At 39.0% G+C, this 13,827-nt stretch overlaps 1 protein-coding gene and 1 long non-coding RNA gene across 2 annotated transcripts; both read left to right on the forward strand.

The window, feature by feature from the left end:
- The first annotated feature begins 977 nt into the window (after positions 1-977).
- Positions 978-2,472, forward strand: LOC118786432. Its single transcript, XR_005005338.1, has 3 exons — positions 978-988; positions 1,372-1,401; positions 1,873-2,472. It is a non-coding gene; the product is annotated as an uncharacterized LOC118786432 (long non-coding RNA).
- An 8,504-nt stretch (positions 2,473-10,976) lies between these two features.
- Positions 10,977-13,067, forward strand: LOC118787486 (interferon alpha-inducible protein 27-like protein 2). Its single transcript, XM_036543067.1, has 4 exons — positions 10,977-11,001; positions 11,434-11,472; positions 12,176-12,337; positions 12,835-13,067. The coding sequence occupies exons 1-4, from the start codon at positions 10,998-11,000 to the stop codon at positions 12,939-12,941; spliced, it is 312 nt and encodes a 103-aa protein (XP_036398960.1). The 5' UTR covers positions 10,977-10,997; the 3' UTR covers positions 12,942-13,067.
- Positions 13,068-13,827: the final 760 nt, after the last annotated feature.

The raw sequence follows: 13,827 nt of genomic DNA on the forward strand, positions 1-13,827 counted from the left end.
GTACCAGAACAAAATGTCCGATAGGCTACAGAGTAAAAACAAACTGAAGAGTTTTTATTTTTTCTACTTTTTTATTGATGATACACCAGCGGTCACTCTCAGGGATTAACATCCCTGTGTAACCAATGTGGCCGATCCTCATGGTATTAGGCTACCCTGTGAGCGTTGGACAGGTGTATCTTGTACGTCAAGGTGTGTCAGTTCTTTTAGTAAGCTTATATGACAGCGCAAATACATTTTTGAGGCATCTCATTAAATAGGCTAAGTGACTGCTGTTTATTTTGCAATGACGAATTTTTTCATTAATTGTCGGATTCGCACTGACCATCTGTAAATGGGTTTCACAAACACCTGAACAAGTGCGTTTCAAGTTAATATTTATTATTGGTGACCAAATAGAAATTGATTCAGATTAAAATCTTAATTGATTTCTTTTGTTTTTATTTGAACCATTACTGCGCAAACTGTCAAATATTGTATGAAATTTTTTATCTTAAAATTTAGACCGAAATAGAACATGAAGGTGACGTTATGAAGAGGAATTGGGAGATAAAACTTTTAGGAGTGGTGATATGTTAGATCGCAAGAGACAGATTTTGTGTCAGTATGGCATCTGTAATTGGTTTTGCTGTAGTTCTACAAACGAATTAAATATGTAATGTTTCGAAAGAGATGTTGACATTTGTTGTATGTGAATTCGTGGTCAGATCTGCAGACAATTTCATGTCTGCGGAAATTCGGGCCGTTTCGGTTTCCTTTCCTCAGTCCAGGAACGGAGGTAGTGCGTACAAGATAACACGATAACCACGTGACCTGTCCTCAACTGATATATAAACAGCTCTAAAATCTGAAATACGCAGGCTATACCCACGTACGGTAAGAATACTCTTCACTGCGTCTTTGATGAATGTAATCTACCAAAATAATTAACAAATTCATATCGTGCTAATGAGCCTTTTCTTTCTTTTTTATTTGCAGATGGCCACGAGTAAGGTTTATGTTTTTAAATCCATTTATTATAGCATAAGAGTAAATGTTTCTGAACAACAAATACCAATGAGCAATTAACAATTGAATTAACTCATTAACAAAATGTTTAACGAACTTGTGTAGGTCTATTCTTTCAAAAGTGATAGTTTCGGATCTAGATCAGGATATAAATCTCATCCTTATTAAATATATTTATTAAGAACTAAATACAGAATAAATAACATACAGTAAATGCCAATAAATTCTGACCTCAGCGCTGCTTGCTTATATGTGCAGTAATGGTGTCATTTCATCAGCAAGTATGCATGTTTTTATCAGTATGTGGCGAATATATTTATATATTTTTTATGTGTAATGATTCATTTTTAATTTCTCTCCCAGAAATTGCTCTAATGACGGCTCTCGGGGCAGGTAATATTGTATTGCTACAGTCTGCATTTCTGGCGCAATGCTAGCGTTGTGTTGTGTTTGGATATTATATTGCATGTTGTTATGACGACTTCACGATCCATAACTGAAGACACTGCTCGGTGATAATCTAAATTACAGATTTCGATTAATCGCTGATAATTGAAGCTCCAGATTTTCAGTCATCCTAACCAGTTTGCTCACATAACTTGTATTTTCAAATCTGTTTTGCAACCAATTATAAATAATGTGGCTTCAATGTAGACCTATTTTTAGAGACACATGCATTAAAACGTACACAAAAACATTAACCCCCGCAAGAATGAACGATGACATCTCACAGCTTAACATGTAAGACTTCTACCCGTAAAGTTACTATTACTGGAGATTATAAGTGGTTACATTGGACAGTTTTGTAATGGAGGAAATGGGATGCATGTTCCACATTGTAAGATATTTATTTTTGCCGTGCAGGCTGCAGCCTGGCTGCAGTGCCCCTTATTCTCGGAGGAATTGGTTTCACTGCAGCTGGCATTGCTGCCGGTTCCTACGCGGCCGGTATGATGTCGGCAGCGGCAACGGCCAACGGTGGTGCTGTCGCGGCCGGCAATATACCACACTAGTACTCACAATAATCCCTGACGACTGTGCTTGCCGCCATGGCAATTTAAAATACCTGAGGTGCACACCTTCGTGCACCTGTGACCCTGACGTCATATGACCCATAACCCCTACTCTCGTGCATCCTTTAAATGACGTCATGTGACATACATATAACACTACCATGAACAAGTAAAAAAAAGAACAAAAGGTTAAAAGAAAAAAGCAAAGGACCCCAGCCTATGCAAGCCCACAGCGGGGACAAAGTGAGCCTCTCTTCTGTTCTGCAGCCACACCTGTACTTAATCTGCCTTCCAATTAGTGAAGTGTGGCTTGTTCCTTTACAAATTGCCAACAGGTGAACACAATTGACAGTGAGTGATTAACAATTGACAATTAGCACTTAGGGAGAGGTGGTGAAGGCTCATATAAATGGGTGCAGTTTGTGTATACTGGTTAACGCGTGTGTTGTTAAGGGGCTGTGAAACTGTGAGCCTAGTGGCATCATTTAATTTCCCAGAGTGCAACCTTATTTAGAGTATGTACATTTTTTTTGTTTTCAGTGTTAAATCTGTCATTTTTGTAAAATATGTGTTTTTTAATACTTGAATAAAGCATCACTCTGGGTGATTTTCTTTCATCTTGGTCTTGTTCCTAATGTTTTATCTTTTGACTGTAGATCCTTGGTAACACACAGGAACAGCATCAAAACCACACACACAAACACGAAGGATGCGTATCTTCCTCAATCTACATAAATTTCTGAAAGACCCGTTTTCTGTTATGTAAGCATATAATCAGATTAATGGACACATTCATTCAAGTCAGACAGTTAAAATTATTTAATACAAAATGTTTTATTATAAATCATATATAGCCCTGCTCACAGTCTATATACTGCAACAAGAACCAGCTCAAACTAGACTAGGAGCAGCCTCAAAGAACATGTGGTCACTGAAATACGTCATAACAGGATGTGTCAGTGTATGGTGTTACTTCCTGTTTGTACAAGTGTACAAAGCTCATTATCTCATTGACTAACCTCTGTAAAGGACTGATTTTGGCATTAGAACTGAATTGTTGTGTTCATCATATTTCATTGTTTATCTAGTTCATTTTTGGCCATATGTCATTATTTCACTAGCTTACATTTAATGCAATACAGTGCGACTCTCTGCAGCACAAAAGAAGTGCAGTTTGATCCAGTTTTAATGCCACTCCCTGAAACCTGTGGTTCAGACCTGTAACTAATGTATTTAAGTGCTGTTAGAGCATTAAACAACAGGAAGGATTAGCACCAATGTCTCACACACATTTGCCATGTTAGCATAGGTGATGCCTCAATTTATAGTAAAATAGAAAATGAGATATAATTACAATATAACCTGGAGATATATTTCATCTTTTTTCCAAATAAAAACATAGATACTGCATTTGGAACATTCATAGACAAAATCTGACTTTTGCTGTGTCTGTAGCGGTGATTCTTTGGTTTGCTGTCTCAGTCCTGTGTTTCCATGTCTTCCTCCTTGAAACTGCAGTAAAGAAAAGCAAAATCTGTGTTCAGTGGTTGATTTTTTTTTTTTTTAGTTTGGTTTATCAACATGCCCAGTTGTGTCGCTGGTGTTGTGTTTCTTCCTATTAAGACCTGTCTGAAAACTGCAAACAAAACTTTGTTGTTGTTCAAGTCTGCCAGGCAATTACACCTTGAACACTCCTCTTTGACCTACCATGTACATGTAACACCTGTTTCCACTATGGAACTGGCCCTGAGCCAACCCTAGCCAAAGAGCATTGGTGACCTGGTGAAAGTTATCACTGTACCACTGGTTTGTTTCAGTTACATTTTTGTAGAAATGGGGCCACATTTCAGATGTGAATGAAGCCGAACAGAGAGATCAAAGGTTCTGTTACATGTATTTTTACGGACAACGAAGAAACTTAAGTGCAGTGTCTCCTTCATTGACTCCCTTGTTGTTGCTTTATATGTCAAAGCATTCTTTTATTGCTATGACGACATCAGGCCCAGTCTAAGAATATGGGTGGGGTAAAAGACACCTGACTGCTCAGACAGGAAAAAACTTTCCGTCGAAACACAAGGGGATCAGGAAGGAGCAGAGACCCAGACCAGACAATTAGTCAAAAAACAAAACTACTATCTGAATAGACCATGTAATAATGAATCTATGCAGCCGATAATAATACAGTATGGTAATATGGCGCAATGAAATAAGTACCTAGAAGCAACTGTCTGTCTTCCCTGGACTTCTGAAGATTTTTGTTCTTTCTTGAACACCTGCAAGAATATCATCAAACATAAATCCAAGGTTTATACAATGCCAAGACAATATTCACCTGTGCCCTTGATGTTGCAATGAGGAGCCCCACTGCAGCCTCTGTCTGTTCAAGATGACTTGAAGTGAGAGGGCCCAAATTTCGACATTGAAATCTATGCCGAAAGACCACAGGAGAGAAATATGGGACAGGACTATCTAGGTCTTAGCGTGTTGTGGGTGTCAGCCAAAGGAAACTGTGGTGAGGACAGCAGAAAGGTAGACTCATACCTGTTGGACACAGAAGCAGAGGCCCAAGGTACAGACCAGCACACAGATCAGAGAGACGAATGCCAGGTGCACCTGACCCGGGAGACAATCAAACTGGCAAGGTGGACAGGTGCTCTCTTCCTTCACCCCCCCTGACAAAATATACACACAACTCAGAGAGAGGCACTGGGTCTCTTTTGAGAAATTACAAATCTTTCTGCTAACATTTCATTTCATTTCATTTTCATTTACCAATAATAGTACCAAAGGTACTATTATTACTGTGCTATATATTGTAACACATTTTAACTAAAGAAAAAAAATGAATGAATTTCAAACAATGAGTCCAAAACTGGATTGAAGAGAGGAATAAAAGATGCCAGCTCACCAGAAACCACAATCCTGGTGCCGTTGCCCAAGTGCAAATTGCCCTTCCTCATGGAGGCACAGTAGTACAGTGCCTGGTCGGACCCTGTAACATTGTCGATCGTCAGGTAGACGGAGCTGGCAGAAATGTTGAATGCAACAGCAAAACGAGGGTCAGCCCCAGCAATGAAATGTGTGAATAGATCACTTGCTGGGTGGGTTTTTTTGCTGGCCAAAAGGCTCAGAAATGGGACATCGTTGGGACGTTGTCCAAACCAAAGTGTCTCCTTCTCATGCTTGACATCGCAGTGCAGCCTCACATTGCTCATAATCCTGACAGTCATCAAATCTGTCTTTCCAGAGACCTTGGGGTCTGTCAACACTGTAAATGGAGAGTATGTAAATGCTGGTTTAAAAGGTACCATGAAAAAAGCCTCCCTGTAAACCTTATTAATGCTTACATATCCAGGACAATACACACAAAAAATGTGCAATTAAAACTATTATGATCATTTTTATTTCAGTAAAAGGAACAATACATGTTAAAATGATATTAATGATCAAAACATGAATGTTATTGGTAAACTGAAATTCAGTGAGCGCTTGTTCTGATGCTGGACGCGCACACACACACACACACACACACACGCATACAATAACAACAGTGTATTTTAAATTGATTACATTTCTACAAATGGCAAATCCGGAACAAAAATCAAAATCATTAACTCACTGAGGGTGAAGATAAGTGCCACAGAGAGATCATACATGTCTGTGTCTCTCTCAGGGGAAGAAGTGACAGGTCTACCTCTCAAGCTTCCTCTGGGCCTCTGGTCAAATGTAGAGTTTCAGTCTGTGGCCACATAGTGGGTCTGAAAAAAATCATGGGAGGGTCTTAAAGCCCACACTGCACAAGGTCTAAAAAGGTTACTGTCACAAGTCTGGAACTTCCTGTATGACACATTTGAAATAAAGTCTGTAAATAATGTACTGGATGTGTTCTGCGTTAACTAATTCACTTTTGATAATCACATGAACTCTGAAAAAAACTTTCTGAAGGGAGACTGTGTGCACTGCCATGTGGGATGTCGTGTCAAGGAGATACAGAGTTTTTTTTTATCTCATCATACTGTACATCTGATGTTTGTTTTCTATTTTCAAATCTTGATGGCTTCAAAGAAGAAAGCTAGACTGTGATGAGGTAGGAGACAGCAAGTTGTCTTCTGACACATAAAGAAATCAGTATTAATTGTCTTGAAATCTTACTGCCATTTCAGTTTTTCATGCTAGATTCTGTGATTTTCCAAAGGGTAGGATTTGCACATTGATAGGCTTTACCATGTAGCTGCAGTTCAGAGGCCTTGACATGTGAGGAACAGCACTAGAGATCTAGAGATTGCAGAGATAAAGTTGACCATTAACCACATTTATCTGTAATTACATTACATTACATTACTTTAGCAGAAGCTATCCAGAGTGACTTCCAGCACAAAAGAACAGCAGTGCATCCATTCAAGTTGAATGAGCAACAGTTCATACCAGGCTAACAACTCTCACAGCCCAGTGAGTGTAGGCATAACATTATTCAAGCCCTACCACAACTTAACTTGTGCAACCTGACTAGACAAGTAAAGCCCACTCTACATACAAACATCACATTCAGTAGACCACAGAATCCAAACACACTGCGATACTACATGTAAAATAAACCGCAAGTAAAACAAGTAATGACTCCCTTAGCAGAAGCCCAGTCACAGAATTAAATAAAATTTGATATGTTTTATGACATGAATATCAAGTGATGTCTGGAGTGTTGTGCTGCTAATCAAGTAGTTCTCAATCGTGTCCTGTAAACCCTACTTGACCAATTGACGACACAAGCTGCCCATTTTCCTAAAAAAAACACAAAATTCATCCTTGCCAATACAAACCAGTAGCAGCTGCAATTTTAACCAAGACAGGAAACCATACTATAGACAATTTAAAATAGGAAACGTGTGTGGGGGTGGTCACTATGCCTGCAGTTTCTGAAGCCATGGCAGTGGTGCTGGCTAACATGGCACAGTGGCTGTTCTGCAAGCATTCAGTAAGGCGATCTAGAGGGCAAACACCTGTCCCTTTGAAGTGTTTTGAAAATAAGTTCCACTTACAAATAATGCACCTCTGTTCAATCCTATTGAAATATGGTAGAGACATTATGGATTATAAATGCATATATGTTAATGTATGTTATTATAAGTTTATACATTCAGATGTTTCAGCGCATCTGTAGCATTGATCAATTGTAATGTACTATATTATTAGTATTGGATCTTCCTTAATATTTATTCTGAATTCTTAATAAACAGTAAAATACCTATAATATTCATACTATTATTTTTTATGATTAAGATGGTGATCATCTAGCAGACTTTGGGGTTCACCTGTCACAGGAATGTAGTTTGGACCTCTCATGTTAAAAGCAAGAGTTATAAACATTTTTAGTTGTGCAGTATTGCTACACACCTGGTGTGCCACACACCATGCAGCCTTGCTTTCATATCAGATTGCTAACATTCCTGCGTTTTTACATACCAGACTGTGGCCTTAAACTGAATAGCCATACATAGTTATTACTGAAGACAAAGCAAATCAATTGACCAAACAATCCATCAATCAAGAGTTAGTCCTGGAAAACAGTGGAAAATGTGATTAATGTGATACAGTTAGAATCTACTGGTAAGCACATTTCTTGTGAGGTGACACAGCTTTTTATGTTAGTTAAGCTTCACTCCATCAATGCTTGAAAACTGTCCTACTCTGCACAGCAGGAAGAAGCTGTCAGTGAATCTGAGAGGGAAGTGCATTCAGAGGGCTTGCTTTAAAGTCATGTGCATTCATTTTTAAAGACTTACCCTCTGGAAGACATGGCCACTCACTAAAGACATACATTTTGCAAGAGTTATGACAAATGAGGGATGAAATGTAAAAGTTCACGTTTTACCTAATAAAACAGAAAGTTTTGTATTACTACTGAAGATTGCAATCAAGCTCACTCACTGTGGCTACATTTGCTTTAGTGGTGCTACAGTTGTACCTTGAGAATCAATGCTGAAAAAGAAAAAGTTTGGTTGAGACAAGGTGTAGTTCACATGTGGAGTCACACCATCCTCTCATCAACAGCTTGGATGGAAAACACCATAAACATCTGAGTATCTCTAGACTAGGGTTGCCTACCTTTGATTCAGACCATGAACTTTCATTCTATGCAGTGTAGACAAGTTTTAAAATCTCTCAGTGAGTGGAATGAATCCAGATGGTCCCAATACAAATCTCCCAATAAAGTCTGACTTGCATATTGTATATAAAACAGTGATATAACATTCTACAATAGCATTCTTTCAGTCCTCCTGTGATGAAGATGTAGGCCTTGTAGCACAGAAATTTGAAAAAACGTATTTCTAGTGAGATGTGTGATACCCCAGAGAGGTATCTTGCTCTTTCAGGGAGCCATCCTCTTGTGAAAGGACAGGGGAACGTTATCTCCATCTCTGTTCCCAGCACTCTGCAGTCCCATCTTAAGTACCCTGTGAACCAGAGCCATTACCTGCTGAAGCTTCAAAGATGTATAATTCTTGATTAAGGTGTGAGTCAGTTCTGAATCATTCCAGCCTTATTTGCAAACCATCTATGGTAGGAATATTTGTAGTTTAAATAAGGAATAGGTCAGGTGGGGTATGATGTATATGCTTTTTGTTTCACCCATACACTGTTCTCCAGGAACTACACCTTAATCAAGGATTTGACATCCTTGAAGCTTCAACACATAACAGCTGTTAATGAAATGAAACTGGATGAACTTGGGTTTGTGGGTGTACTTGAGAGTTCACATCCTCTTTGTCTCAATCTACTGACCACACTGTGTGTGAGAAGTTAGGATGCTGGTTCCTGTGAATCTGTACAGGAGGTTCATTCAGAGGATTTGCTTTAAAATAGTTCACATTTTACCAAGTACAAAAGGCAATGCTGAAAGCGTTTTGTAGTCTTTTAATGGTTAAAAAAATGTTGTGACAAGAAAGATGTTTGCTTCATACTGGCACATTGCAATTGAATCACAGAAAAGTAAACTGATCCTTGTTCTTTCAGAGGTAAAAGTCCTTTGTCAAAGCTGTTCTGAAGGTCTTTTTCCCACTGCATTCCAGTAGTATTACTTCCAGCAAGTATCTATTGACTACCTCTACCAGGAGTAAAGGAATAATTTTCCAATTAGCTCAAGGGTTTCTGATTTGTTTTTAAATCCTTCTGGGGAAAATACTGTCTCTTGTGTATAATTCTTGCCTGAGGTGTAAAGATTACCGTACTGAACATAAGCACAGACAGAAAGGTAGTGACACACAACTGTTTACTGATGCTTACATTGATTTCATGTCTTAATTGTAAACCCAGGAAGACCAACATGAATTGCAGTCAGTGTGGCAAGCCAGAGACTCGAAAAAATTTGATGCACTCCTGCACTTAATGACGCTGTAATTACAAAAAATACAGTATCATAAGCACATTTGATCAATTGGCTGACTGGTCTTTCTTGTGGAATAGTGAGGAAGGAAATAAAGTACATTGGGTATACAACCATACAGAGGTATGTCCAGGAATGATAACCCCAGTGGCAACAGTGTAAAAGAGTAAGTAGACACAAGTAGTCATTCCTTCTTTAAGGAACTTCTTTAACGGATTTGACACAAGGGGTCAGACTGCATCAGAACTAAGACACAAGAGAAAGAAGTGGCTGTAAGCACTTTTTGATTGCACTACACAATACAAGTCCAATTTCACCGCCGTTAAAGATACTGCATTACACCCCACTATAATAGGCGCAAGGCCATTGCGATGTCAGACAAATGTACAGGAAACGGATAAAACACAACAAAAGTTAAGACAACCACCAACCCCCCTTCCTTATCGCCTAACCCGAACATTAACATACCTCCCTAAAAAGGCAGGACAATCAATTACAAGAAACTAACGAGAACGCGCAGCGGAGAGCCGCCTCACCGGCCCCCAGGTTCACTGCACTTAGCTCAGTTTACGTGAAATATACCACATCAATACCATTTAGTGTAAGCGTTAATACACAAAGGGCCATCAGCACAGCAGACAGAGGACAGCAACAATACTACAAAATTGTATCCAAATTCCGGGCTATTCTCGCTAAGAGGTAGACACACCATTTGCTTAAGAAAAAAGGTCCCCATTCACTCCGTGGGGCCATATGCACCCCTCTGTATTTTCTCCTGGCGCCGGGCCTGGGTCGCAGTTAAGTATGACGATTAAAGCCACAGCTCTGTTACAGTGTCGTCATCTTAAGCATATATAAATAATGTCTTGTATACGGAAACCAATGTACTGGTACTTAGATTCTATGATAAATGTGATAAATTCTATGATAAATTTGAGTACAGGAATACGCCTAGCATGACCACGTGGTGGCGGCACAATCTCTTTTACATTCTACTTTCGGTTTCATTTCCGCTGGTTTAACGGCATTCACTCTCGATTCTTACGAACCTAGGTCCTTAGCAGAACCACGCCTCACTTAACTCTGAAAGCGATCTGGCAGGTTATAAAAGCTGTGGTTTAACAAAGGTACCACACGGAAACGGTTGCCTCGCAGCTCTGTGAACAACCTTTGGACATTTGAGCATCTTGCACGGAGGGTTAGAGCACTACGTAAGAAAGAAGACGGTCAGGTAAGGTCAATATTGCAGTATTAAATCAAAGGACGACTGCTGATAGCCTAATTTAGTACGATCAATGTGACAGATGTTTTAAACATCTGCAAAGATTGCCTTGTGATTGCTGTTCAGTTATGAAAGTTATAATCGTTTATCTCCTGTGGTTATACAGAAATAACAGGCTGTCAGATTTGGCTAGAATCTTCCCAGTATATTTTGTGTACTTATGATCTATAATGTTCTAATGGTATGTCATTAAGTGTGTTATTTGTAAGTAAATATTTAAAAGTGTGTCTCTAAATGAATTTATATATCCCTGAATTTTATGCATATTTTAGATTTTTTCCCTTCAGTTTGGAAAACAACAAAAACAACCAAAATGGGTGAGTGTCCTTGCACTTAAGACAGATACACTTTTACCTTTATTCTACTTTCAAACTGCAGCTGATGTGCACTGTGTGAAGATATTTTCCCATTGTGTTACTTTTTCTGTAACTATTTTATATTTCTGTCTATGGAATATATAGTAGTTCTGACAGCTGGTACTGGCCTATATCAGCAAGGATTAATTTTGGGTGTGTGGTGAATTTAAGCAGGAGAACAGACAGCTACACAAAGTATGCATACAGGGCAAGAGAGTGTGAGTGTGAGAGAAAGAAAGTTGTGCACTTGTGGTAAGCACTGCCAGTCACAGAGTAACTGTCATGCTGCCATGTTGTGTAACGTAATGTAATGGGCCATATCTAATGACATCATAAATTATATGTTGAAGCTAACATACTACCATATTAACTTTTTTATATTTCTTTCAACAGAATATATCGGAACCGCTGTTGCAGCTACAGTTGGTGCTGGTTTGTATTAGCCAATTTTTAGGGGGCAAGTAAACAAGAAAGTGGATATTTGACCATCTACTCTTTCCCTCTTTGTCCATCTCTATCACACACACACAGAGGAAGAGAGAGTGAGAGAGAGTGTAACAGAAAGATTGAAAGTAGCGTGTGGTAAACAATGCCAGACAAAGAATTGCTATGTCACATAGTAGTTCTGCTCTATCAGACCATAAGACTTCACACGTAGAAAGGATTAAACAAATCACAAGATAACTCCAACCCAACATACTACAGATGAATGACATAGAAACCTGTAGATTATGTAAAGTCTTTGCTGTAAATAAGGTCTGACTCTGTGCTATGTAATGGGATACAGTGGTTTACAGGGACAGTAAAAGGTCTAAGTAGAGTAGGAAATACAAGTCAAATATTTAAATATGATTTCAAAAAAAAATGAGCAACTATGGCAGCATAATATTTAACTGAAAATCAGTCATATCTAACATAAGTCAGCAAAATGTTTTACCTAGCTCCTTGTTTTAGTTAAACACATTTACAGCTACAGTAACATTGATTTGACAAAAAGTTTGTGTTTCCTGAAGAGTTTTTTTTATTTTCTTTGTAAGCACCTGGGAACACAGAATGTTTGAAAAGCCCCCGGCTAATGTAAATAGTTGGTCATGTCCTCCTTGTTCAGTTATATGGCTTCTTGTGCTGTGTGCAGGTGCGGCGGTAGTTGCTGTGCCTGCCATTATCGGAGCTGCAGGTTTCACGGCAGCTGGAATTACAGCTGGCTCCTATGCTGCCTCGATGATGTCAGCAGCTGCAGTGGCCAGTGGAGGCGGGGTCACTGCTGGTAGCTTGGTGGCCGGTCTGCAATCTGTTGGTACGTCACTGTGCGGAGTAGATATTACCCTGTAATGATTTCAAACTTGCAAGTGATAAGTGCTGCAGATAGCTGTTTTAATAAATCCACTCAGAGTTAGTTCACCTTCTGAGAATGTGGTAAGTGTAAATATATAGTAGCTCCTATGGGACCACTAGGTGGTGCTATTATACCAATCCTTTTTTGTCTTGAAAAAGACATTACGCAGTTGAAGGTGGTGGCAGAAAATTGGATAATAACCATACAGCAAAACCAAACAACAGATCCAAAAAAAAAAGGGTGAAAATAATGATTCATCGGGAAAATCACAATCTAACATTCATCGCTGTGGGTATGTTTGTCCATTACATGATTGATCCCTTTCCACTCACAGATGATGGCTCGAGAGTTAAAGGCACTTCACAGTCTCAGGATTCACTCTCTCTGCTTGATTGAACTCCGCTGGTAGATGCATACTATCTCTAAAACTGATCCAGGATCTGCTTTGCATTTGGCAGGAGCTGCAGGGCTGTCCGGTGCTGCCTCTGCAGTGGTGGCCAGTGTGGGAGGGGCTGCTGGAGCAGTTGTGTCATCACTGGTTAGCAACTGCACAGGGGCTGTTTAATCACCATGTCACCTGATTACACACTTTGTCATGATATCCATGTAGTTACCGTTTCTACCACTTTAATGATCAATTTGTTTTTGTTCTTCCCCCTTTTCCTAACTCATTGTATTTACTGTGTCTTAGTTGGCCTTGTATTTGTTTAGATACTTACATTATGCTTTTAGTAAATTCAGATAAAGTACTGGATGCAGCATTGCTTATTAATTACTATAAATGAGTTGTATTAATAAACCTATGAATAATCATTGTACTGCTGTAAAATATTGAATTACTCTGATCTGTTTTCAAGGGCTGCTGCTATATTCACTTGATTAACCACTCATTGGAACACATTGTCCATGATTGATTCTGCTCAGAAGAGCCATTCCTCACTCATCTGAGTCTTGCTGTCTTTTGTGAATCACTGTGTTTTGACATTTTTCTTTGTTCTCATGTCCACTCCCTATCCCCTTGATGAAGCCTTTGAATAAGAGTCAGGCAGTGTGCCTGGGTCACCAGTGATTTATTTACAGTTTGTGCTTTATCCAGGATCCAGTTCAGACTATTTACAGTGAGGATGTCACAACTAACAACAGACATAAATGAATATACTGTACAAAAATAAATAAATAAATAAATAAATAACAAAACAGGAACTAGATATAGGGTATGTCCTGTCTTGGGTCCTATACATACAACAAAGATAAGTCTTTCTCCTTCCAACACTGTCTCTGAGATGCTCTGCCCCAGCCGTTAAGTAGCTGTAGCCCCTCCCCCGGAACATCCAACAATTAATAAATCAATAAGCTAGATAATAACACAGCACATATTACAACAAATGACATCATAACAGTTGAAATAAACAGCAAAAGTATCTAACAGTAAAAAAGGGTGCCAAACAGTC

The sequence above is a fragment of the Megalops cyprinoides genome, chromosome 12, assembly GCF_013368585.1.
Source record: "Megalops cyprinoides isolate fMegCyp1 chromosome 12, fMegCyp1.pri, whole genome shotgun sequence".
Taxonomy (NCBI): Eukaryota; Metazoa; Chordata; class Actinopteri; order Elopiformes; family Megalopidae; genus Megalops; species Megalops cyprinoides.